This window comes from Clavelina lepadiformis, chromosome 4 (assembly GCF_947623445.1).
Source record: "Clavelina lepadiformis chromosome 4, kaClaLepa1.1, whole genome shotgun sequence".
Lineage (NCBI taxonomy): Eukaryota > Metazoa > Chordata > Ascidiacea > Aplousobranchia > Clavelinidae > Clavelina > Clavelina lepadiformis.
This window is the reverse complement of record NC_135243.1, coordinates 1,700,955-1,728,183: the sequence shown is the minus strand read 5'-3', so window position 1 is coordinate 1,728,183 and position 27,229 is coordinate 1,700,955. Positions and strand designations below refer to the sequence as shown.

At 36.7% G+C, this 27,229-nt stretch overlaps 2 protein-coding genes and 1 long non-coding RNA gene across 3 annotated transcripts in view; all 3 read left to right on the top strand.

The window, feature by feature from the left end:
• LOC143453426 (uncharacterized) overlaps positions 1-27,229 on the top strand; it is a 109,028-nt gene that overhangs the window by 15,717 nt on the left and 66,082 nt on the right. The gene's annotated exons all lie outside the window — the stretch shown is intronic.
• Positions 1-27,229, top strand: part of LOC143453396 (uncharacterized) — a 90,082-nt gene that overhangs the window by 14,412 nt on the left and 48,441 nt on the right. The window lies entirely within an intron of this gene.
• LOC143451647 (uncharacterized) lies at positions 567-13,097 on the top strand. Its single transcript, XM_076952348.1, has 15 exons — positions 567-729; positions 856-987; positions 1,143-1,313; positions 1,421-1,510; positions 1,699-1,821; positions 2,722-2,865; positions 3,159-3,257; positions 3,379-3,450; positions 3,625-3,648; positions 3,765-4,735; positions 4,815-5,145; positions 5,244-5,307; positions 5,396-5,460; positions 12,108-12,194; positions 12,826-13,097. Exons 1-15 carry the CDS (start codon positions 585-587, stop codon positions 13,095-13,097), a joined length of 2,790 nt encoding a protein of 929 aa, XP_076808463.1. The 5' UTR covers positions 567-584.

Below are 27,229 nucleotides of genomic sequence, written 5' to 3'. Positions count from 1 at the left end.
AGCCAGGAACACGTACTTTTGACGTCTTCAAATATTTGAACGCTACCAAAGTAAGATAAAATAATCTATTTGAATAAAGCAGATGATGCCCGCGTCGGGTGAAATATATTTCTGGTTTTAAAATATCAACTCAGCCGATCCCTTCGAACGCTTTCTTGCTTTAATAGCGGTGGCTGAGAAGTTTTTTAAATCCAGGTTTTAGACAAATTTTATTCTAAGTTATCAAAATAAGAATTGAAAACTTTCCAAGAATTCAGTCCAAGCAGCACCCAAATTTAATCGGGGTGTTGAAATCATCAAGTTGAACACTACCCTGTGTCAGCGGGTGTAGAACAATGTGGTCGGTCTGGTTACCTACAACAACAGTTATTAATGTAATTTCCTTTCGTAAAAGTGAGAGTCTGCCTAAAAGTTAATAGACTAGTCAGGGGCAGAGATCATGTAATTATAAAAATAGCTCGTATGATGGTAATTACGTTAAAAATTTCAAGTTCAGATTCAGTGTTATTTGAAAAACTTTTATGTCATAAACAATTTTGACCAGGTATAAAACATAAGATAATTAATTACTGCAACGTTGAAGTATGTCGAAGCCAGAAGAGCAAAGATTGACCGAAGATAAACCTCAACTTGTACAACCTGATAACAATGAAGAGAGCTCATCAGGTGAAAGTGATGAACAACCTGGAACATCACGTGCTGTTGCAATACAAGCGGGGATGCCTCATGGTGAATAATTTGGGATTAAAAAGATTATGTCTTTCTACTTTGCTGTACTTAATAATAGGAACCTTTTGATGTTTGCCTTTAAATTTGATGAAAAAAGAAATTTGTTTTATTTTTCATTTACTTTAGATCCAGAGTCTGTAGATGCAAGAATTCAAGTCTTGCAAACTATGGAAAATGCTGAAGCTTCTCAAAGTGCTTTAAGTAGAATCGATCCAGGGTTGATTGAGCTTGCAAGCAAAATGGCTGAAAGCGGAGTTGGTAAGTTTTATGAAAATGTTTTGCTGAATACGTAGGCACCCAATTGTTTTTAAATACTTAAGATAAAGCCTATTAGTTGCATTTATCAAATTATGTTTCCATATTATTGTGATGCCTTTTTATAGATGAAAATCTTTACTTTTGTCGTTACACAGGAACAGTCACGATTAATTATGCTCCTAAAATTTATCACCACGATGAAAGACAATACCAACATCACGATCAAAGACAATACCGAGACAACAGAAAATATAAGCAAAAAGACATCAGAGACTTGAAAAATATAAAACCAACACAAGTTAAAGAGAAAAAAATAAATCCTTTAAGTAAGCATTATAAAACCATACAACTTTATCTTGTAAAGTGCTTATTGTCTTTCTTTATGGTATCACATTGTTTTTCTTTCTCATTGAGCTTACCATATACTTTAAAGATTCTGCAAAAAGATTTGAACCAAGCATTGAGCAGCAGGAGTCGGCAAATAATTCCTTTGATCCTCCACAATTAAACACCCCAACACCAGGTGCATATTCGATGCTTTAACGTTTGTTTAAAATCTGATCCAAATATGTCGCTTTTGTATTATCTGCCAACCTGTGGACTGTTTGTTTGGATTTTGCTTAGATTATATTTGTGTTTCTATTTCATATGTTAGTTATTAGTTATTACATTTGTACGTATGGTTGTGTTTGTTGACATTTTCATTTCTAGATCCACCTGATGTGACCCATCCAAAGCAACCGATCGAAGCAAATCCACAAGTTGAGCCCCACACAGACACCTCAGAAGTGACCAATCAATCCAATGCTTTGAACACTGAGGTATCGTCTTCAGGTAATGATTAGATTATAGACTAAAAAGCAGTTAATGGATACTAAACATGTTTTGTTAACTAACAAAACCCATCGTTAGTTAAACGAAATTCATAACACCTATAAATCATCACTTCTTAGGCCGTATGTTAACCAACATTAACAATACATTGTCTGTAATTACTATAAGCAGGAGCAGAACGAAAAACATTGAGAATTTAAAATTAACACAAACAGTAGCAGTGGAGAAACAAGTGACAACGAGAGGGATCAATGAACAATGTCATTGCTTCTTCAGTTGTTAACAAAACGGAACAAAACGTGCATTGCAAGACGTTGAACGTTTTTATTGTCTACATTCGCATTTTCATATTTCAACTAACGCACTGTTGGCAGCATATAATTAATATCGAAGCTATCTTTTAAAGTTTTACTTGAATGGCGCCATCTACACTGAAGCTTTCCCAAAAGAAAACAGTAATAATTTCCCTTCAAAACATGGAGTTCATCAATATTTAAAGCAAAATGATATGTAAGACCTCGCCACAATAATAATATCATTTAACTCATAGAAATAACTTTATCCAGATCTATTGCTCAGATGCCGGGTAAATTCCTTTAAAACGTATCGAATTACATCTAACTCTGTTTTGTATTTGGTGATGATGAAAAATTATTAGTACTAGGCTGTAAAATTTGTTACCATTAGGCTGTACCGTAGAACTTAAAGATTTCATTACCAGGGTGTTGTTACTTGTACAACAAAGTTCAATCTTGCGGCTCAGACAACTAAACCCTTATTGAATCAAAATAAGCATTATGATAATGGTTTAAATGCAAGATTTAATCCACAATACACATTTGCTTGTTTTGTTGCACTGAAAACAATCGTAATTCAGTCAAAACAAAATTGTTTTATTAGAAAACTCAAGTGGTATCCAAACCAAGCAAGCAGTTTTCTCTCAAGCTGCAAACACACCAGCCAACTCTGATCTACCAAGCACGAGCCGTCAGTTAGATTCCAGCCCAGAAACATCTCCATCTTTGAATGTTTCATTCAATCCAGGTATTGCTTCCTTAGTTAGCATAAACAGCAAAACCCTACTTAATACTAACCATACAACTGGCATCGTCTATAAAACAATGAATTTAATCTCAATTATTAAAAAATTGTTTGGTGATTTTAATTTTATCAAAATTAAAAAACGTTTATAATTATAAAGTAGGTTCAAAAAACACAATTACTTTGTTCACATATCCTGACAATTAGACATTACAGAAACATCAAATATTGCTATGTGCAATATATAAGCGTTTATTTTGTGCTTTTCCTCTTTAAAATGCTGTTCTACTGACCAGCTGCAAATCAAGGAAGTCAGTTATCCAACCAGCCATCAACGTTTAGAGCACGTATGGAACCAAACAAAGAAATTCCAAGTATAAATGCACCTTTCAATGGTAAAACATTTTTATTTAACTAGATAACGTACTAAGTTAATGATAATCGTTTTTCTTCTGTATGCATTGTTGCGGTTAAAAAAGATGTAAATTAAATTTCAATACTGGAAAGTTCTTTCAGGTCAAGAAAAAGGGTTTTCCACCAGCAATGCTACCAATATGAAACAAAAATCTCGACTCATGCCAAAGTTCAGTAAGTCTTTATCTCATTAATTATCTGTAATCCAAATTACATTAGAAATATCGTCGTAGTGTTGATAATTCGATGGAGCATTTAGCTTCAATCAGCTATTTTATAATTATGATATTTTCGAAGACATTTATTTTAATTATAGTGTTTTAATGTTGTTTGATTTTACTCTTTTAGGAAAGTTATTTTCGGGCAAAAAAAGTAAGTAAACAAGCAAGATATTTATCGATCCCAACTGAATAGTTGAAAAATATTTACTTAAATTTCTTGAAAAATAAAGATGTTGAGATTGAAATTGATATTTATTTGGTCATCAGATCGGAAAATGAAAAAAGCCATTGAAAAAGTTCGCCAGGTGCAACTTGAACGTCGTGAAGACGACATCAGGCTACAAGCCGGAATCAAAGTTTCAGCAGCAGATATTCCAGTTGTCCATCCAAATTACAGTGAAGTTTCTTTCTTCGAGGGAGGTGCAGTCCCTGAACATGAAACCTATGCCCCGTCAACTGAAAAGCCGAAGGGGATGAAACACAATAGAAATGTTTCCTTTGATAACTTACTAAAGTCCAGCGAACGATTCTCGGCAATTGTCGGTTTTCCTGGATCCGGAAAGACTACGTTGTCGAAACGTCTGGCCAAGACCCAAGAATACTTTTGCTTGTACTCTAGGTTTATGGATTTACCCGACGGCGAAAAGCTAAACCTACGTACACTGCTGATAGATAACAATTTTCCAGAACTGGACGATGCCACTTGTGAATACGTGTGGGAATGGGTAAAAAAGAATCAGAAGAAATGTCTCCTGCTGTTTGACGGCATGGATCAAGCTGACTGGTCTTTCAACAAGAACGCACCTAAAGTGTCATATGATACTCCCCAAAGTGTACCAGATTTAATTGCAAATCTTTGCTGCAAACATTTCCTTCGAAAGGTTAAACTTATATTTACCTCCAGGCCCCACAGCGTTATTGCACTTCCTGAGTCCCTACGCCCTGACGCCACAATCCTGCTTGGTGACCTCCCTTATGAGAGTATGAAGAAATTATTCTATGCCTATTCGGGTGAATCGGCCGACAAGCTGTGGAAAGATCTCTCTGAGAGCGCACCAGTTGTCTTCTCGTTGTGTTTTAACCCATTGTTACTCCAATTGGTAATCGCAGCAGGTCTAAATCCTTCCAAAAATGTTGGCGAAATCAACACAACCACTCGGGTATTTTCAACTGTGTTGGAAAATCTGAGATGTAGTAATCACGCAAAACACCAAGACATCACTTTACTTATGGGGCAGGTCAGTAGATTGTTATAGTTTTAATTAACCAAAGTTGTAATGATAACAAAAACGTGATATAACTTTTTTTATATCACAGCTCAGTGAAGTGGCCTACAAAGCTACCATGAGGTCTTCAGTTGTCATCACACGAGACGACCTCAAAACAGTTGGTCTTAAACCAGACGAGATACAGGATATCGTCGTCGGAATTTACGCCCATTTCACTGCTACCAGCCGCGTGTTTGACGGCCATGTGAAGTATTTCTTCGCCCATCAGCTATATCAGGAGTTTTTCACTGCTAAACATATGATTAGTAACTTGTCACTCATTGAGTTTAAGGGCCTTGTTGACAATCAACTTTTCTCTAGTGAAAAATGGTCTGTTATCCGTAGATTTATCTGCGGCTTGCTGGTAGATTTGATGAAAGGTGTGTCAAGAAAATGTCAAATTCGCATGCTTAGTAATGCTTTACTATAATTCTTTCATTTATGGCCAAGAAATTAATATTGATTAACTACCTTTAAGCTATCATAGATCCAAGCATCAACCAGATCACAGCAACCACCTACAGTCAGACTGAAAGTACCAGGTTGTTTTCATCTAACTTTTGCGTACTTCGTACTTGGATCGCCTATGCCTACCATAAATATTAACTTCTCACAAACCTTCCCATTCAGGCAAAAAACACACGAACACCACTCCGGGAATGAAAACATTTTTCCGAACGATCAATTTTCTCCAGGTATGTATTGTTCATTAACTTTATTATGCCCTAGGGAGATCCTGAACCTCAAGATATTATTGCACTTAAACGTAAATTTCGATCATATTTTTTTGCAGCGCATAGTTGTAAGGAGTTTGCAGTGTAATGAGTAAGCTACATGCCGCTAACACAATATATTCCACCTAAGAACAATGTTAGTCAAGTCACTAGTTTTGCATTTTAAATCACCATGACTTGAAAATTAGTCTCAAAGCCTTTAAAACTTCCTTTCTCAACTTTAAAGCGCATTCACAACGTTCTTTCATGCCAAGCACACAAGCCAGCAGAAAAAAACAAATTTTAAGCTACACTTGCAGTTGATGGTCATAAGGTTAGAGGTTGTGATTACTGACTAAATTGAATGAGTCTCTTATCTAACGGTGATGAAGTATTCCGCCGCAAGGGTCATGGTACTTTTATGCTCACCCCAACTTGACAAGTTTTGTCAATATGATGTTCATTTTATTGACAACCCCGTATCTTCTAATTATACAATAAGAATGCAATAACGTATCCATTCAATGACATAGTTTTCATTTTATTTTATACCTTAAATATGAGTGACCAAAAATTCTACTCACGTAAATGGTCGCAAAGACATAAAAAATTACGATGGTATTTACCACAAATAAAACGGGCCAATGTGGCCTGAAAGGCTGAAACGTGCACCACAATAGTAGCCTATAGTGGCAAAGAATAAAATTTTATTTTAAACGGCATGGAGTAAGAAATAGGCCTAACTGTTCATTTTAATGATTTTATTTTCATTATAAATCAATCCTAAAATACTACGAAGCACATAGCAAAGAATTTATTAAAACTTTCAAAGGTTTGATGGAAACATCGTCTCTAATGGTTACGGTGAAAATAATCAAACTAACAACAAAGTCACGTGATCGATTTATTGTGGTCATTTTGTATCAAACTGATCCAGACCTGCAATTGATGAAGTTAACTGTAACTGCCACTTGCACAGCTGTTTAAAATATTAGTTATACTCTAAAAGTAAACGTTGCGAAGTTAAGATGGAAACTACCAAATTTAATGAGGTATGGAGCTTACGTGGCGTCTGAATAATCTCGTCATCACCACAGGACAAGGGTAATGCTAAAGCCGAAACTTGTGGTAAAGTACCAGTAATAAGCATATGTGTGAAAAACCTACGTTTTATGTCTGACTAAAACTTACTAATATTCCAAGAAAAGTCGGCAAAGGATTAGGACATGTTTCAGTGTATCATAAACATAGTGAAGAATCCGGTAGGATGTAAAACGAAATATGAATAGTTTTCTGAGTAGTTTGTGTAGTTAGCCTATGTAAGGCTACCGGTAAATATACTTTTATATCAGTTGCAACTACAGAGCTACAATTAGGATCTTTTTTAATCATTTTTGCCTTGCCTTTGCTCACATTTTATTGCACACTTAGCACACTACCGGCTAACAAATTGCAAAACTAAATCTGGCTAAATTTCCTGGGTTACTGCTTTCAGAAATGTTCCATTGTTCATATTTTACAAAAGGTTGTTGTGTACATTGTTGTCTTAGGTCCAACTTTAAAACAATTGCATAATAATGACATCGAAAAGTGGTAAACCTATTAACACAAAGTTTAAGGACCAATCAACCTACTTCCAGTTATAATAGGCTGGTAAAATTTGCTGCAAATAACCATAAACACATGACTGGGGTATAATAGTTGCATTCATTCATCATCTTTTACATGGACTCTTTTTTGTAAATTAGATGTGGTAAAAGTGAAATTTGTTGTTGTAGAAGTATTACACAACATGATGATGTTATCAGATTTATCACCCATGTTTGTTGCTGTGCTACTAATATATCTGTTTAACTCTGATATTCTTGGCTTTGTACACTAGCCTTGTGGAGCTCTACAACTGCTTTTGTCTCACTTAGTTCAGTTTCTTAAATTGTTCACATAACAGTTGTTTCCATTTGTTGTTGCATATTTTGAGTATAACCTTCAGCTGAAGTTCTTAAATTTATGTGATACGATAAAGTTAAAATCATATCTTTGAGTTGAAAAGGAATTGAGTTAGACAACTTTAGATGAACAGGCGAAACTTCTGAGTGAGATTTGTTCTTTAGGAAGTATTACACAGCAAGATGATGTTATTAGATATATTACTCATGTTTGTTGCTGTGCTACTGCTATATCTGTTTAAGTCTGATATGCTTGGCTTAGTGCACTAGCCTTGTGGAGCTCTACAACTGCTTTGGTCTCACTTAGTTTAGTTTCTTAAATTGTTCACATAACAGTTGTTTCCATTTGTTGTTGCATATATTGAGTATAACCTTCAGCTGAAGTTGTTAAATGTGATACGCTAAAGTTAAAATCATATGTTTGAGTTGAAGAGGCATTGAGTTAGACAAGTTTAGATGAACAGGCGAAACTTCTAGCCTATATTAACCCAATATTGAATCAAATCATTAAATCACTATGGTGTTTATTTCTATTAATAACGATTTTTTCACTAATTTTGAGATAACTAGTGCTAACTATGCTCTGGAAAACAAAAAGAACTTTTTGTCACTACTAGTAGTTTACATGCATTTTATTAGGTTAAGTTGCCTTAAATTGTTTAAATTTCCATTCAAATGAAGTCAAGTTATTGAGCTTTAACTGTATTACAATTGCTATTTGAATGGTATAAAGCTCAATATTGGGTACATTTATTTTCGCACATTGTTTGTAAGTGCCGTGGCATTAACTGTAATTTGTGCATTGTGATTTCCACTTCATTCAACACAGCCAGTCCATAAATTGTCATTTTTGTGTTGTACACTATACATAACAGGCCTTACTGAACACGAGCGCAATGCAAGAACTGATAGTGGGCATTTTGCCAATGTATCAATATTCATAACAACGTTAACCAAATATAAACTCTTTGCAAATCAGCTCCCACCAAATCTCTTGCTTTGTGATATGTTTTCACCAAGTTCACATTCTCTTTCGAGAAAAAGTTTAAAAAAAATATTGATAATTCGATTCGAGAACAAATTGTGAACACTGTGATTTGCGCAAAGAAATGCTATTTCTGTTTCGATACCAAGCAGCATGGGGCTCAAGTTGGTTAAATCACTGGCAATGGCCTAAGACCAGCACTGACAATAAATTTACATATATAAGTTCTCTGAAATGTTTCTTTTGTCAGTGTCTCATTGTGGCAAATGCAGCACAGTATACAATGTTTACTCTGTTTTAAGGAATAATGATGAACATTGTTACAGTAATATAAATAATGTCCATTGCCAAATCATGTGATCACTGCTGATAGTCTGTAGTTGTTGCTGGAGTAAGAGTCAGTGATTGACTTTTGGGTTGACTATTGATCAGTTTCATTATTGTAACTGCTGTTATAAGCCAGTACTTAAATAAGGCTTTTCATTGATTTTCATCAGTTTTGGTTTGACATAAAGTTCACTCAGGCCTGTTGCAGTTTGATAGCATTTATCTAGCAGCACAAGGTGGTCTTCACGTCAAACAAATGCATGTGATGTTCATGGTATGCTTGGTCCTTTTGATAGACATGGTGTTTGTTGCACATGTCTCTGAGGTTGAGTGCAGGTGGTGGAGGAATACATCAGTGGCTGTTTTACACATGAGCTGTCATTCTAAGAATATAAATTTCATAAAATTTAAAACAGAGCAAATGTATTGCAATTTAAATACTAATTTACAAGTTTTTGTATCACAGCTGGAAATCATTTATATTGCCATTTTGCTATATACAAGTATTTTGACACTGAAAATCACAACTAAACATACTAGCAGAAAATTAGAATAAACTAATTTGGAGTACAAGCACAGTTACAGTCATCTGTATAATACAAATGTTTACAATACTATAATACATGATTTGGTCGCAATTTTTCGATTGTTTTTTCAAAAATTTGGTTTTGAAACTGATAAATTCATACACTGATTCAATACTCCTCCCCTTATTATTATACAAGCAATTACAGCACTACTGTTAAAGCAAGCAAAACCTGTTTCTGTTTAGTGTTTAGGCCAACAGAAAATAATATAGCTGAAATATGGTTTAGGCCAGGGCTACTCAACTATTTTTAGCAAAGGTCCAGTTACAAAAGTTCAAAATTTGCTTAGGTCCGTTATAACTCTCATGAAATAATTGACAGTCATACAAATGTATTAAAATACAGTATATAAAATAATATAATTCTGTGGATGGGTATTAATTTAATTTTAAAATCTCTGGATTTTAAAATATTAAATTCTCTGGAATTTTTTAACACAACAAATGAAATATGGTATATACAAAATCCGGTAAAGCGGTATTAGCAAAAGCAATAAGCGAAATTTATTTATTGTTCTGTTAGTCAAAGCTAGTGGGAGAATTAGAATTTCTTGTTTCTTGCTAGTTCTTTAAATCTTGGTTCTAAAGTAGTGAGAGCGAGTGGAAGGCAGTGGTGAAGGTTTTCATTGGTCATGCAGATGCGAAATTTATTCTTTAAGAAGTTCATGTTTGAAAACGCTGACTTGCAGCTTTGCATTGTGACGTCAACAAGGCTTGTTTGAAATTGTGCTATTGTCTGCTGTTTTTTTGTTTTGGCAAATCAAAGATAAGGGATTTGGTTTTGTTAAAAAACTCGTGTTTTTTATGAAGTCACAGATATCATTGTGCCTTCATAAAGTTTCTTTATGGGTTGCAATTAGCGCCTTGCTGATGATGGGCTTTATCCAGAAACAGCGCTTTCGAACGCTACATCTCCTTAGTTGTTTTGTAACTTGTGTAAACATCGTTTAATCAACAAAAGATGGCGAAAAACACCGATTGACAAACGACCTATTAACAAAAACCGCTAGAAGACTAGTTTGAGCTACCACTTACACATTCGCTGATTAATTGAATAAGCAGGAATAACAAAACTAATGATGAACGATTCCATTCGCGTAAATGCTGAGACAGATAAGGTCCGGATTCAACACTGAAAAGGTCCGCATTCGGACCGTGGTCCGCCAGTTGAGTAGCCCTGGTTTAGGCAAACACTTATGTTATTTTACACTGGCCGCCCCTACCAACTCATGTAAAAAAATGATATCCACCATATGGTGTGCTAAACGTTTATATGCAATAAAGTCGGCTTAATATGACCACCCGCTTTATATGACCATGTTGATGTAGTCCCAAATTTGGCCATACAAATGTCTCTGTTTACTATGACCTGTGTTTGAGTATTACGACCACTTTTTCAATTTTATTCACCCAATGTTTCTTTGTCAATTATGCAATGTGACAGGAATGATTGTGCCATGTGAGTTTTCTTTCGCATCATGTAAGAAATGTATGAGATTTTAGAAAGTTTAGTCAATTTGTTTCTGACTGTGTCGATACTGCTTGGTGCGTGGTGCTGTATCAGGCTTGCAGGTTTGGTTATTATAACTATTCCGATATTGTGACCAAAATAGTTTGGTCCAAAGATAGTCATAATAAGCAAAGTCTACTACATTAAAATGCGGTGTAATAATTTTGCTCATTTCTCTTTGCTAATTTGGTATTAGAAGATAGTTTTTACACGACCTTAGAGATGATTCCCCAGCAATCAAACATTATTGAGCAAGACTTAGTACAGTTCTCAGAGGTGAGCAGTACAGCAGTACTATAGTACCAAATTATTTTATTGCGGTAATTTATTCGGTACCGATACCATCGGTACTTTAAGAGAACAGTACAGAATCCCTGTACTGAATTACTTTTTTCGAGAAATATAAGTCGGTCCCAGTGCTTGGAACTTCTAAAATGATTACTTCAAGGTTTTCAGAAGTTTGTTTTTCAAAATTTCATTTTGATTGAAAGTTGATTTTAATTTTAGTGCTTTTTGCTCTTTTTTAATCGAGTGAGTTCACATTGTTTTTGACCTGAAGCAACCTTTAGCGGGGCCATAATATCAGCAAAAGTTGCACTTGTAACATGATCCACTGCACGAAAAGTAGTTTGGTACCGAGTACTGGCAAAGTACCTGACTACTTTTTTGAAATACTACCAAATACCGGAACCGTCGGTACATTTTTTGCCAAGTACCGTTACTGACGATACTTTCTACGTACTGACTGCCCACCCCTGACAGTTCGTGATCCATGTACTTTATAATAAAATAGTCTCATGCACAGTTTGCTTATTATTTAAAAAAATGCGTTGTATTTGTTATATATAACCGTTATAAAATAAAAGATGCTCTAGCAACTGCTCTTAACATGCAGTCTGAAAATATTACTGCAACCCATTTTTTTGTTTTTTGCAAAATATATACTGTGCCTATTTCGAAGACTACCGTTTATAAAATTTGGATGAAAATAGTGTTTTCAAACTGTAGTAATCGGCAAAGTAATTGTCTGTTTTATGAGCAGCCATTCGCCCAGTTTGGTAAACCAAAAAAATCAACTTCAGTAAATGGCAGCCACTCAGTCAGAAAAATGCAAATTTGGTAGTACACAGCAAGTATATGCAAAAAAATGTGCGATATTTAAAATTAGTACAATTCACTGCATTCTAGCCTACATTTTATTGCAAGCCATTTCGTCTAGGCCTAGACTATATTTGTCACCTGTCAGTATTAAGCTGGATAATAATTTATTTCCAGATATTGCTGAGAAGAGGAGGATTTGGATAGAAGAACTAAAGACGCAGCTGGAACGATTTGAGAAAATGCAGTTCTTGGAATGGCATGGTAAGTTTATTTTCTGACTTTGTCCTAAATCTGCGAATATTTGAATAGACTGCATATGCATGTTTTGTATTATTTGCAATGGACATGCATCATGTGCAGCAGAACACACATTAACGTTGAATTTCAAAACTTAGCTTTATTTGGCCTAGTACAGTAAGGCTGCTGGCAGACTGGTGATGCTGTGAAAATATTTGTGTGATAATATTTTGTGAAACTTGATTGAAATGACATGTAGCCTATTTAGCCAGGAAATATTTCCATATAATCACTGGTAGATTAGTACAGCAGCCTACTAGGCCAAGTAAAAGTAAGTTTTGTAATTTACATGTCTTTTGCAAACATATTGCCAGTGCTAGTGTACAGAGCCTAGCTTAGTAGGCTGCCGGTAAATCTGGTGAAAATATTTGCCGGCTAAATAGGCCACATGTCATTTAGATCAATTCTTGTTGTTGTATTAAGTTTATCTTCAGTTTAAAATGCCTGCTTCTGTTTTTAATTCGTCCCAAACAGATAATTTAATTTAATTTCAACTTGACTTTGTTGCTTAAACATGAAAAATTTCCATCTTAAATTTATTTTTATAACGCGGCAAACTACAACCGGTAAATAATTAACTATTATGTTTGTTTAGTTGACGACAACAACAGACGCAGATATATTTCGCTTTTATGCGAATTAAACGAATCCAGCGACATGGAACTCTTCAATATGGCGTCACAGCGCTTTCCAACAGATCTAAATTTGAATTGTTTGAAATTGTCATCATCGGAAGCCGCGATCTTTTGTGACGTTTTAAGCAAACAACAAAAGGAGTTAAAGGAGCTTGATCTGAGCAACTGCTTCTCCCCTGGTGATGTGGAAAGATTAATTTCGGCGATCTCTGAGATGCCTGGAAAGGTTTGACGATTTATTCAACTTTTTATCGTTTGCTTAGAACAGCATATGACGTCATAATTGTTTGCTTACATTTACGCTAATGACGTCATAATCGCTAGTACGAAGATATTTTTCAAGGCAGTTTGTTGAGATTAATGGGCAGTGTAGGTCGGATATTTTGTGGTAACTTTATATAAAATTGCAGAATAATTTTGCGACGGTTTAGTGATTACTTGAATCTACAAGGAATGTGGAATCTGCAATAAACTTGGTCGCTTAAAATTTCTTCTTTTTAATAAAAAAATGACAAAATTTTGTTGGATCAGTTTTAGCCTGGCATGTGCAGGTTAATTTTGGGTCAACTGAAAAGTTTCAATTTTTTTAAAACTGAAAATATTTTTGCAAATTTATTATCAGGATTTGTTTCTACAAATAATACTCGATACTTGTTTTAATTGGCCGCTCAAAATTATTTCTATTTAATTCAAAAACCAAGAATTTGTGTTGGACCAGTAGGCTAGGCCTAAATCTGACCACGTGGTGCTGGTTAGTTATTAACCAATTATTGGTAATATTAACTTGTATGTAGTAATATATTAGCTTCACCAATACACCAGGTTGTAGTTTACAAACATTTCATCTGCAGGTAAAAGTGTTGGACATCAGTGTCAACATAATCAAAGACATTCCAGGACCAGAATTTTTCGCTAAAATTGAAAAAGGTCTGTGGATGTTTAGTTGCTTCGAAGGTGAAAGATACTCCGCAAATTCGAGCGAGATTCAAAAAATTCAACTCGCCCTTGACCAGCTTCATGACTCGGTATTCTTTATATCTTGTCATGTTTGTGTCAACTTGAACTTTGCACAGAAATTTAATTTTTAACCAAATTTTTAATTTATAGCGATTGGAAGTTTGTGTTGGTCGTGACGACGAAGGTAATCGCGTCATTCTCACTCCACCCAAGCGCTGCTGACGTAATAATGGTAAGTAGGTTTCATTTTTAAACAGAAATTCAATATTTACTCAATTTTTATAAAAATTCCTTCCACACATCGATTCAATTTTATAGAAGAAATTGCGTCGTGGCCGGGATTCGAACCGCGGATTTCTGCGACATCGAGCGATTGCTCAACCAGATGCGTCATCAACAGATTTACTAATTCATTGATAAAATTGATTTATATTTGTACATAAACTAATAGTGATGTCATAATTGTAATTGTTAGACATGTTTATTCAAATAAATATTCACTGCATTATGTTGAATGGTGAATTTGCTGTAATATTTTAGATTTGCTGATTTTTGTGATTTGAAATATCCAGAGTGAGATTTGTGGAAATAAAATTTGTTGTAAGACAGAAATTGGTTTTGTGTCATATTTTTAGCATCACATTTCTGCCCAAGCGTTATAAGTAGGTTTTTATCATCGCTAATTGCTTTGTAGAGTTCAGCTCTAAATTGCTTATATCTGCTCAAATCTAATGAGACTGGTGCTATGGCTTGTAGGCCAAAGCATCTGCATCGAATGATGCCTCTACCTTGTAACCAATGATTAACAGAAATATAAGCTACCAAAATTTATATCAACTTAACGCAGACAAATAACAGCAGTAATAATAATAACAGCACGGCGTGTAGTTGTGGCAAGACATCAAACACACAGAGATATATCAGGGGATTAGCTTCCTGCTGCAACTTTCGCTACGAGTTGTTCGGCTGGAAATGTATGAAAACAGTCGCTGTTATGCGTTCCTGAGATGCGGAAAGAAACTGTGTCTTTGCTTACACTCCGTGCTTATGACAACCAGGTTAGCATGCAGTGACGTATTTTGAATTGCGTGGAGAATTTTTGCTTGTTACGCTTGATAAACTGCTTAACGACTCGAGATGAACTGTATACTCTATTACTCCCATATTAAGGCACGAGCATTCGAGCGCGCTCCTATTCTTTAGGAACGATCGAGAGAATTCGCTCTTTTGTCAAAGTCGGAACGGAACCACGAGCGCGCTCCTTTTTAGGGGTTACTCGCTCTTTTTCTGCACAAACAACGCTATGAACGCGCAAATTGGCAAAAGGTCCATAGATTGAAAACGTTTTAGGTTTATGGACTGCTGTAAGAACATCATTTTATGTATTGACTAAAAAATTACAGCTTTGAGACGAATCCAAAAATGAAACGAAGAAAAATAAACAACATAATACGCAACACAAAGCACAGCAGCACGTCAGAACCTTGTTTTAGACTTTAGAGGTTCGATATAAACGCTTTGTTTTTAAGGGGTCAATTCCCATTTAGGGATTATTCGCTCTTCGCTCTTTTTTTGCACAAGCAACGCTAGGTTTAAGGACTGCTGTAAGAACATCATTTTATGTAGTGACTAAAAATTATACCTTTGAGACTAATTCAACAACAAAACGGTGAAAAAGATACAACTTAATACGCAACACAATGCACAGCAGCACGTCAGAACCTTGTTTTAGAGTTTCGATATAAACGCTTTGTTTTTAAGCTGACATCATTGTGTCGAGAATCGTAAGTTTGTCGATGTCGTGCGTGATCTACTTTTGCATGAGACGCGAAAGCGATATTTGTCGTGGGCTTTGTGCAGTCTGATATCACTTTAACAGCTTAGCAGCGTTTATGGTCGTAGCGATAGTTATCAAAGGATGGTTATTACGTCACATCACCAACATCGTTTTCTGCTATTGTCCGGCTTTGAAAAAACGGCAAAGTGGGCAAAGAGCCGAGTGCAGATGTCGCATTTCAATTGCATCTACACAGAGAATTCATACAGATAAAAAGCTATTTAACGATGTTTGTGTGCATAGAATGTACCAAAAAAGAAGATTGCGTATTAAACGTAATTTTTAGCAAACGTTTGTGAAAGGAGCTCCGTTACGTGGTTACGTACGTTGCGTAATTATTTATAATTTCGTGCAACATTAGCGAGCACACACACTTGGTATAAACCTATTGCGGTGGAAACAAAAACTCTCCAGGAAATTTGATTTTCTTGCGAAGCGAAAAACTGGCAGTTATACCCCGACCTTTTCATGATGGCCGGTTAAGGTGAAAAGCGAAACTCGGCGGGGTCCTGGATGCATAATAATTGATAAGTTTGCTTTTGTAAGATCACAAAAATTTCCTCTTTCAGTATCAGAACTCCAAAGACATCAATTGCGGAGCGGAAGTATCGACCAAAGCTTCTTCCTTTAATGTGAGGTGTAAAAATAAAAAAATTTGCGTCCCTCGCGTTTTGGCCTGGATGGTCAACCAGCCTTTAAAAACTTTCGACTTTCTACGAAATTCAAAATATGGCTTCGGGAATGGGGCGATATGTTTTGCTTTAGTGCAGGGCGGCTAAAATCTAGGTTACGCCGCTGTTACAGAATAACTATGACGCGGTGAAAATGAATCTCCACGATTTAACTTTGCCTAAGCGCTAAAACATCACATCATAATCATTATCTGCCAATGATGTGATCTATGTGTGTGATCTACTTTTGCATGAGACGCAAAAGCGATATTTCTCGTGGGCTTTGTGCAGTCTGATATCACTTTAACAGCTTAGCAGCGTTTATGGTTGTAGCAATAGTTATCAAAGGACGGTTATGACGTCACATCACCAACATCGTTTTCTGCTATTGCCCGGCTTTGAAAAACGGCAAAGTGGGCAAAGAGCCGAGTGCAGATGTCGCATTTCAATCGTATTTACGCAGAGAATGCAAACAGATAAAAGCTATCGATGGTTTGTGTGCTTAAAATGTACCAAAAAAGAAGATTGCGTAATAACGTAATTTGTACCAAACGTTTGTAACAGGAGCTCCGTTACGTGGTTACGTACGTTGCGTAATTATTTATAATTTCGTGCAACATTAGCGAGCACACACACTTGGTATAAACCTATTGAGGTGGAAATAAAAACTCTCCAGGAAAGTTGACTCTCTTACGCAGCAAAAAACTGGCAGCTATACCTCATCGTTTTCATGATGGCCGGTTAAGGTGAAAAGCAAGACTCGGCGGGGTCCTGGATGCATAATATTTGCCTCTTTTGCTTTTGAAAGATCTCAAAAATTTCCTCTTTCAAGATGACAACTCCAAAGACATCAGTCGCGGAGCTGAAGGATCGACCAAGACCAATCCTTTGAAGTCGTGACACAGATGCCCCTGGTTTTGCGACGACAATTCCAGGCCATCTCGGCTTTGCTGACGACCGCTTGCGATGGCATTCTCACCCCAGTCTACTGCCTGAGCTCAATGTTCTTCGTTTGGCGAAGAAGTTCGAGGTCGCCGGAATCCCATTCGAAGATGCAGCTCGACATGAACTAACATTGGATGAGATACTTTAGTGCACCTCGGAGCTAAGCGACGAATGAAGCGCCAAACAATAAGCCACACGATAAGGTGAAAACTTAGAAATTTCCGCAGCGATTTTAAATGTAAGTAGGAAAATAAATTTAACTTTTGAGGCATTTTAAAGCGTTTTATACGAGGTGTAAAAATAAAAAAGTTTTGCGTCTTGAGCTGGATGGTCGAAACGCAGGAATTTAACAACCAGCCTTTAAGCACTTTCGGCTTTCTACGAAATTCAAAATATGGCTGCGGGAATGGGGCGATATTTTCTGCCTTAGCGCAGGGCGGCTAAAACCTAGGTTACGTCGCTGTTTCAGAATAACTATGACGTGGTGACAATGGAGCTCCACGATTTAAAGAGCTAAAACATTACCTCATCATCATCATCTGCCAATGGCTTATTGGAGTCTGCCTCGCGTCCATCGTAACAAAGCGACTGCTTTGCATGAGGTATACACATGATGACGCGTGATGGCGCATGACGTATACACATGATGACGCGTGATGACGCATGACGTATACACAGTGGTGAAAACAAACCGGAACGGTCCGGAACACAGTTCCCGCAAATGAGTTATTGCCGGTACGGTGTACCTGCAAGGGAGAAACGCCAAGATGTCAAAAAGTAATAAGTCAGTTAGTTAAAGTAGAAAGTTAAAAGTTGTGATCCGAAATGAAACAAAATTTTCCGTGTAAAGTTTTTAATAGATATTTGCACCAAACGTAGTAACCGCTTTATAAACCAGCTCAGGACCAGAATTCTTTTACACTCAATTTACACTCACTGTGTCAATTTATCTTACTTGTTGTCCTGCTTTTAGCCCCTCTTGTTCAAAAGTTGGGGAACCCCCTTTTTCATAATATTTGCCCCTTTTGCTTTTGTAAGATCTCAAAGATTTCCTCTTCCTGGATGAGAATTTCAAAGACATCCATCGCGGAGCTGAAGGATCGACCAAAGCTTCCACCTTTGAAGTCGTGACAGAGATGCCTCTGGTTTTGCGACGACAATTCCAAGCCATCTCGGCTTTGGTGATGGCTTTGCTGACGGCCGCTTGCGATGGCATTCTCACTCCAGTCTTCTGCAAGGTCAGACCGCTGAGCTAAAAGTACGTTGTGCTTTGACAGATCTTTTTGGACTGCAACAATCTCCACCGATAAACAAAAGCTAAGAAGACTCTCACCGGCCTTCGCGCATCGCTTCATCAACCCATCGGCCATGCTTTGTAGTGTGGGTTTTATTTCCGACGTTGTCACCATCGACAGCAAAATTTCTCACAATTCGTTGTCGATACTCGTCGACCAGTTGGCAGGGCTTAAAAAAATTCAAATACATTTTAATTTTGATAAGGCATTTACATGAAAGTTTACCAATTTTTCCCAAACCGTAATTATCTGTCAGAGCTCGAGCAGTAAAGCTCGACATATATACTTAGTCAATGCCAGTACTAGTAATAATAATACAATAATAGTAATACTATTTAATCTCTTTATTCGTTATAGCATGGTACTCTTTACTCTAGTGTAGAGCTTGCATGTATATTACAAGTTTTCTTATGTATTTGTATATTTCACGTTGTACTGTACATTTTCAAAATATTATTACAATTCGCAACGGACTGTGACGTAACCGCCACATTTATTGCTTAGTTAACTAGTTACTCTAGGCCAATTTTTATGAACACATGACCATACCTCTGCCTTGACACACCTAGTGTTGAAGAGTTTGTGATGATTTTATACAATTGTTTGCAAATCAAATGCCGCATAGTAAACGGAAATCGGCAAAGCAAAGCATTGCGTTACGTGTCGCCTATGCATGACTTCCGGTGTATCGTTATAATTCGTGACGTGAATTATTCTTTCGTTTATAGCTATTTGTTGCGAGACAGTCTACGAAGTTAACCATAGAAAGTGGTCGACTTTATTGTGTAGCTGTCACAATGTCTTATTTAATGTAATCGTTTAAACAAGAAACAATATAACCAGTTTATACAGTTGTCATGGTGTACAGTTGATTCTAAGATTAAGAGAAGCGAAACAACGACCTGAGACTCATTCATTATCGAGGACTACAATTCAACAGACAAACATTGTAATTGAAGTGGTCGTCCTTACAGGTTAAGGAACGATACATCACCATTCCATTACAAGTTAATTCAGATGTAGTATTCGCTTTAACCACCTAAAATGTCGGGCTATTATAGCACAGACGGTCGAAATAATAAAACAACCTAAAAGTTAATATGTATTTATCTGATCGTATGCAAGTCATTCCTAGGACAGTAACTAATTAGCATTATTCACATATTGAGATGAGGTTCGTTAGCATCGAGGAATACTGTTCGTCTTGCTCAGTTAACGGAATGATAGAGGAATACCTTGAAACAGCGTTACACTTCACCATCCATAACGTGCGGGTAAAGGAATGATAAAATCCGCAACTCATTACGTAGCATTGACGGATGTTATTGCAATATCTCCAGTAATGCAGCACGCATCTCGAAGCGTTATACGCATGTGACGTGAAATGCGTCAAATTTTGCGTGGTACCTACGGCGCTGCATTCATATAACTTTGCCTTGTATTTTAAGCAAAAGTTTAAAAAATAGACAAATGTGGCAGCAGATAACAACTGAATTACTTTTAGTACATTCCACCCCGACAGTGATTCCCAAAGGGCCTATTGTTACGCCAAGCGATTATGACATTCTGCTAACTGGACGTATTGTTGGGGTTGTGAACTGTTGTTAATTATTGCCTGATCGTTTGTTCGCTAATCTGACACCACTGATAGTGCATTCATTAACCCGTGATAGCCAGTTAAGCATCACAGTATTAAAACCAAACTGTCGATGTCTTGAATCATTATTTATTATAGGTTCTCAACGAAACGGTTGCTGTTTTCAGAGCATAGAATCTAGCTGCATTCGGTAGACTGCAAATTACAGACTGTCCAATAACAGAACTAACGCATTGAGCGCTGTAGTGCGAATGATGTAATTCAGATGTAAACATAACCGGGTCGTGCATACTAAACACGGCCAAAGTATAGTACGGCGCTTGTTGATAAACACACGAAACAGAACACAAATAACCTTATAATATCATTAGATCTGCAGGAGAATTCCGTAGGAATAAGATCTAATTATGACAATTAGCACAAAATAATTAACGTAATGTAGAATGAACATTCGACTTTGCTCCAACCTGCGGACCTTGTTGCCACCAAACTACGGATCGCGAGATTAGTTTATCAAGCCCGCCTCACTGTGGCAAAATAGAGCTTATTGTTTTGAAGTCTATTAAAACAAAGCGGCAATCCGGCACACGATCATCAGTTCTCTGCTTATCTGGCCCTTTGTGAAAAAAGCTTGGCTGCCGTTGTTTCATCGTAAAAAATCGTTCATTCAAATCTTTGCTCTTTTTCACAGTTTCTTGTTAGATTTTAAAACATAATAAGCCTAACCTAAATCTACCTTCTAATCTAAATCTTACTTTACAGTCGTGGTCAAACGTTTAGGACCAGCCCTAAAAATTCTGACTAAGACAACAAATACCATTTAAAAACTTCGACTTAACAATTTCATTACTTTTTAAAAATTGCTTTAATTTTCAACTTGATAGATGTTGGAGTTTTGCATCGTTCTTAGCTCCTTTTCATCAATATTTGTGCTCCATGGAGGGAATTACGATTGTGCAGACATCTACAATTGCATTTATATTTACCAAAGCCCAAAAAAAAACATTTGCTTATGGAGTGATCCCGCGATGTAAGATGTCTATGCTGTACACTCTTAAACAGCAACCAATGTAAAGTAGTTCATAAAAAATGAAAATACTCAAAAACAAAATAAACATTACATTAGTAACTGCATTAAAATGGACGAACTTTACTTATAATAGCATGATGGCTTATGTTTTTACAGTTATCTTGATTGAATTCAGTGTAACCACTGTCATGTTGTTCACTATGAACGACGCTTTGCGTGCGATGTTCGTCACAATCGCCGTGTTGTCGCTTTAAAAATATTCCATCGAAAATCAGGCGTTTCAAAGCTAAAAGCCTAGCGACTGAGGACAAAAATCCAAGATGCTGTATCTTGCAAATGTCCTTCGTTTTCAGAAAATTTCTTCGAAGGAGAAGAATTGAAAACGCTCATTTAGAAAACAATTTTAACTTGAAACCCGTTGGCCGGTTTTCTTTGTAAATTCTAGCGGTTCGTTTCCGTTCTTTCGAAAGCAAAAGTTTATCAAAGTAACCTTCTTGTTTTAAAGACAATTATTTTCAAGCCATATGTCGCGCCTCTGCTTTTCGCTGCTGCAATCCCGACGCCGAGCACCATTTTTCAAAAATCCCGTGACGCAGTACTACAAAAATAATCGAATCGACATCGCGCCGACATCGCCTGGTTACCGCCGACGCCGACCGATCTCATCACCGAGCTCACTTATACGCATACCTATCCGCTTTTGGCGTCTGCATCTGCCAAGCAAACGAAACTGTTATCATGTATCATTTCCATTTCTTTCTTCTAATGCCTCTTCCGCTTTATCGCGCAGTCACAAGACAAGTCTATCTAAATCAAACCGGGTTTGCTTGTACATCGAAGCAGCAAAAAATAGACACCGGATGGCGAGGTAAGTTTTTAGGTTGCTATATCCGGTAAAGTAGATCAGCTCCAAAAGGCTGCTGCCACAGTAATATGCTATCCTCGCTCATATATTAAGTAAGTAATAACCATCTGAGCTCAACACTTTATTGGCATCATCGTCGAATCGCCGAAACAGTGGCAAAGAGAACGAACGAGAGAGCAAATGAACATGCGGTGTTCGATCACGATTTTACATCAAATTCGGGGAGTAGCTTAAGAGCGCCAACCAGCGACAGAGTGAAAGAGAGGCGAGAAGCAGCTACTATGAATAACACGGATTGTTGCAATCGAACAAAGACATGCGTTTCCATAGCAGTGAAGAAAGCGCAATTTACACACAAAATTTACACGTACACCATACAAGGGTAGACTGAAACAACTTATTCTTGGCTACAATAAAGAAATGATTCAACGAAATAGAAACCCTACTTAAAAGAGACGAACACGCGATAACAGCCCTTAGTAAAGATGAAATCGGATTTATCAAATATCTTGACGCAAAAAAGTATCTACGAAATTTTAAAAGAAAGAAAATTATAGGTAGAATTGCAAAAAATAGGGAAAAAATAGGTAGCAAAGAGTTCTTTGCCAAATTTGAAAGCAAACAAAATGAAACGTATATAAATGAACTGTATGATAAATATTTCTTACCGAATTCCAATGTAAAAGAAATGATCCAAACCACCGCGTCATTTTACGCTAAACTCTACGCCTGTACTAAAACAAATGCTTGCACGAAAAACGCCTTTTTGAAAGAGATAAACCCAGAAACATCATTAATTTTGAAACAACCCCTCGCGGTAGAGGAAATGGAAAATGCGGTCAAAACAATGAAAAAAGGTAAGTCGCTGGGTCCAGACGGGATCTCTGTGGAATTCAACAAATCATTTTGGCCTAAAATAAAGAAAGAAATCCGCGATTTAATGCAATTCTGGCTAGATTGCAAAGCTGTACCCAAGAGGTTAAAAGAGGTTCAATCACGCTAATATACAAAAAAGAGACGACGCCAATTTAAGCAACTATAGACCCATAACGTTGCTAAATATAGAATATAAAATCTTTACGAAAATCCTGGCCAATAGAATACGACAAGTAATTCCCTACTCGGCGTAAAAATTGGTAAAATCAGCCTGAACCATTTTTGGCAAGAAATTGGCGAAAAAATCGAATCAGTAATAAAAGAAATAGATAAAACATACACCATGTTCGACGCTAAAGAAATATTAATAAAAGCGAGATTTGCCGTATACCCTCTATTTTCTTAAAACATAACCTGTCATGGAGAGGTACCGAATACCTTGATATAAAGACCAACTTTCCATTATATTCTTTCTGCACTGGTTATTGTACAACAAAACAACTGGTTACTGGTACAACTGGTTACAATGCTATTCGGATGTAAAAATTCGGTAATTTTATAATTCAATTTATCTTCAATCATTCAAGTCGAGTCTTGTGTGTAATAATATAAGGTATGTTATGATACTCAAAGATTAAATATTGTTGTTATGAGTCTTTCAATAATTGTATTCTCCTGATAAAGCATTGGTAAGGGTTGGTTACAACACGACAGGTGCTGTACATTGTTAAACAAAGATCACTGGACAGGAGCAAGCGTCGTTAATGTCTTGTCCTTGTCCACGCACATGATCTTGGATTAAGACCGAAAGACCGCGCTCACGGGTGCAGGCTTCAGAAATAAGAATTTCAAGGAGAGTTTTATAATCGAAGAAACGCTGAGCAGGGGGATGCAATTATAACAATGATACAACAATGCAGTTCTGTATGCTTAGAAGCGGTATCACAACAATGATATCACGCTGAAGCTGATTTCCTGGCTTCAACACACGACTTCCTGGACCATTACAAACAAAGGGCGTATATGTAATGATATGATAGCACGGTTGCATGTAAGCATTCGTTATACGGGCAAATGGCTCTCTCACTGCCTTGCTATTTTAGGTTAGAATCATGCGATGTGTTGAGTCTCATATTCGTAAATAATTTGGTCGTTGGTTTAGGCTATTTTTTGACAACTCACGATAACAAACAAAGTTCAAGAAAGTTACAAGTGCTAAGCAAGATGTGACCAAACCCAGGATTTAGCGTTTAGCGCTGGTTTTTATACAAAAGCACACAAGAGATTGATGGCAAAGATGGTTTAAAATCAGAAAGCGGTTAAAGCATCGCTTCTTCGAATAACTTAATTCAATGATCTCGAGCTAAAGTTCTTAGACTTCATCATGAGACATCATGTTGAAGATTTATGAAGAAGCCTCAGTTGTTGTAAAATGCGGCAAGATCCGCAAGTTACAAACTATAGGTCCATGATAGTAGATAGATTTGAAGCAGAAACTTTGTCACGAATAAGATGATTTGTTCTAAATTGACCAAATGACGCTTTTGCAAAGTTTACTCCATTTATCGTCAGATAAGAGCTAATGTCCAGGCTTTCGTTTTCACAGAACTTTTATCAAAATATCAGCTCACGTGACATCTAACAACATGATTATTGTCGTCGTTTCATGATCTTTCACCTTTTACATCGGTTTGCAAATTTATGCGCACTTTATATCTATATCGAATATCTCTAATTTAAACTATAACGTACAACATCAATAACGCATATGACGTAAATGGCAGACTTTGACGAGATTAAAAACATCTCTCGGTTGGAAGATTAATTTATAACTAAGCTGTAGTTTTACAACTTTTATAGCTGTCCTTTATGAGAGGTTATCCAAAAAAATTTGTTTTCATTATTTTACAATGAAACCAGTTTACCTAACGCTCCTTCCGAGAGCGACCTGGCTTCCTTGTTGCTGCCAGACTAAGGCCAACAAACGACGATTATGACGCAAAAAGTGAATTTACGTCATCGTCTGAACCGCATGAGTGTATCTCACTTCGTCAATGACTTCCTCGCAACCTGTGCTAAAAGCTTTAGACTGTTTTGTTTTAATTGAGTCATTGTGTTCACAGTTACAGTAATTTTCAAAAGAAACAAAAACTACAAAGTGCATCTTTAGAAAACTTTCAATCATGAACAATCACCCGCAAAGAAATGCTGTCAGTTAAGGTAACTGTATAAAAACAATCTATTATTTTTTTTATACAATGCAACTGATACAATAAAATAGCCTGAAAAAGAATTAAGTTATTACTTGTTAGCTCTAAAATTAAGCAATGGTTTGTGACGTACAGCCATTAGAGGGACTAGTTTTTAGTTAAGCGTTGTTAATTCTGCCTGTATTGCTTATTAAAACATGTTATGTTATGTTATGTCTGTAATCCTTATTAAAATGATGTAGGTTACGAAAACCTGGTTGCTAGGGACAAACGTGCATAGAAATAGTTATAACATAGAATTATAACTTTAAAGTGTGAACTAGTTCAGTGGAAAAGAAATTAAAATATTTTTTGCGTTTTGAGCAGAACATGAAGTATTTAATGTTCCAATATGGCCGGCACACATCGTCTTGCCATGGCAATAACTTCCTATTTCCTGTTTCAATTCTGTAGCTCTTTTCGCTGCTTATTTTTGCGTTATTTGTCGAAGTAAGGTTTTGCTTTGACATAGAAAATTTACAAAGCTTTTCTTAAAAAAATTTTACCGCAAGTATTGGCCAACTTGTTCCTAATTAGAGGTTATATCTTTGACAATAGTGAAGTTTTGAGCAAGAAGATTATTAATACAATGCCCCATCGATGATTCGTGGTTCCAAATGCAAGCGATTATACCCTTCCTTACCAAAATATGCACCCTTATGACCTTTATTTTACAAAGATTGTGCTGTAAGTTATCAGACAAATCTTGACTTGCTCAAAACATGTTGCCGTATAACCTCTATTTTCTTAAAACATAACCTGTCATGGAGAGGTCCCGAATCCCTTGATATAAAAACCAACTTTCTATTATACTCTTTCTGCACAGGTTTGACATTCGACAAATATTACTTTTTTCCATGCTGTATTTCAGCACTGGCTTCAACCGACGCAATTTTTTCAATGCGTTTTGGCAAGAGTTATCGTTTTCTTTTTTCATAAAGGCTAGCCTTATTGTCTTCGTTTCATCCCTCCAGATAAAACAAGCCACCATTACTTCCAGTTCCGACAACCTAATACCTTCTAGTTCCAGCAGGAATTGTGTAGTGGCAACAAAACTGCTTCAAAATTTCCTCCCGTGTCAACAAGTCCTGGAGCAGTCTGGAGATATTTGGAACTTAACTGTGGCGGCAACCACGCTGCTCCAGAAATTCCGGCAGAAAACCTGCTGACTGGTTTGGAAATTCGGCGGAAACGAGAATGCTCTGGAAATAAAATCCGGCGGATAAAAGATTTACTCCCGGAACTTCAGTGGAAGCGATATTTCTCCGGAATTTAACACAGGCGTTAACGAAGCTGCTCCAAAACCTCCAGCAGCTACAAAACAGCTGGAGGAACTTTATCGGCAAAGAAATCGCTTCAGACAGGTGACACCGAGACTGTTTCGCGAACTCCGTCAGCAACCAGGCTTCTCCGGCAACTCGAACGGAAAAAAGAAAGCTCCGAAACTTAACCCGATGGCAACAAAGCTGGTCCGAGGACTTTGGCGGTGACGAGATTGTTTAAGTACTTCGGCAGAAATACGATTGCCTCGAAAATTAACTCAGGTGCCAAGGAGGCTGCTCCAGAACTTAGGAGGAAACAAGACTGGAAATTAACTTGGGAGGATTGTCCAGAAATTTGACGGAAGCGAGATTGGAACTTTATTTCAGCGGCAACGAGGTTACTCCGGAGTTATACTCTGGTGGCATTGACACTGATCCAGGAACCTCGAAAGATACAAGATTACTCTGCAATTCAGGCAGAAACGAGGCTACTCAGCAACTCCGGCTTAAACAAGCCTGCTCCGGAACTCAAATTCGTCGGCAACGCACAGACGTGTTCGTGCTGACAGCAGCAGCACATATAATCATCATATATATATATAAACTAATAAAATACTAAAAAAAATACTAAAAAATTAAAATAAAACTATATAGACTAAAGAACTAATCGTTTTGTTAACAAACTTCAAATTTCAAGTTCACGTCATCAACAATTTCCACCAGGTATAAAACATAAGCTAAGATAATTACTGCAACGTTGAAGTATGTCGAACCCAGAAG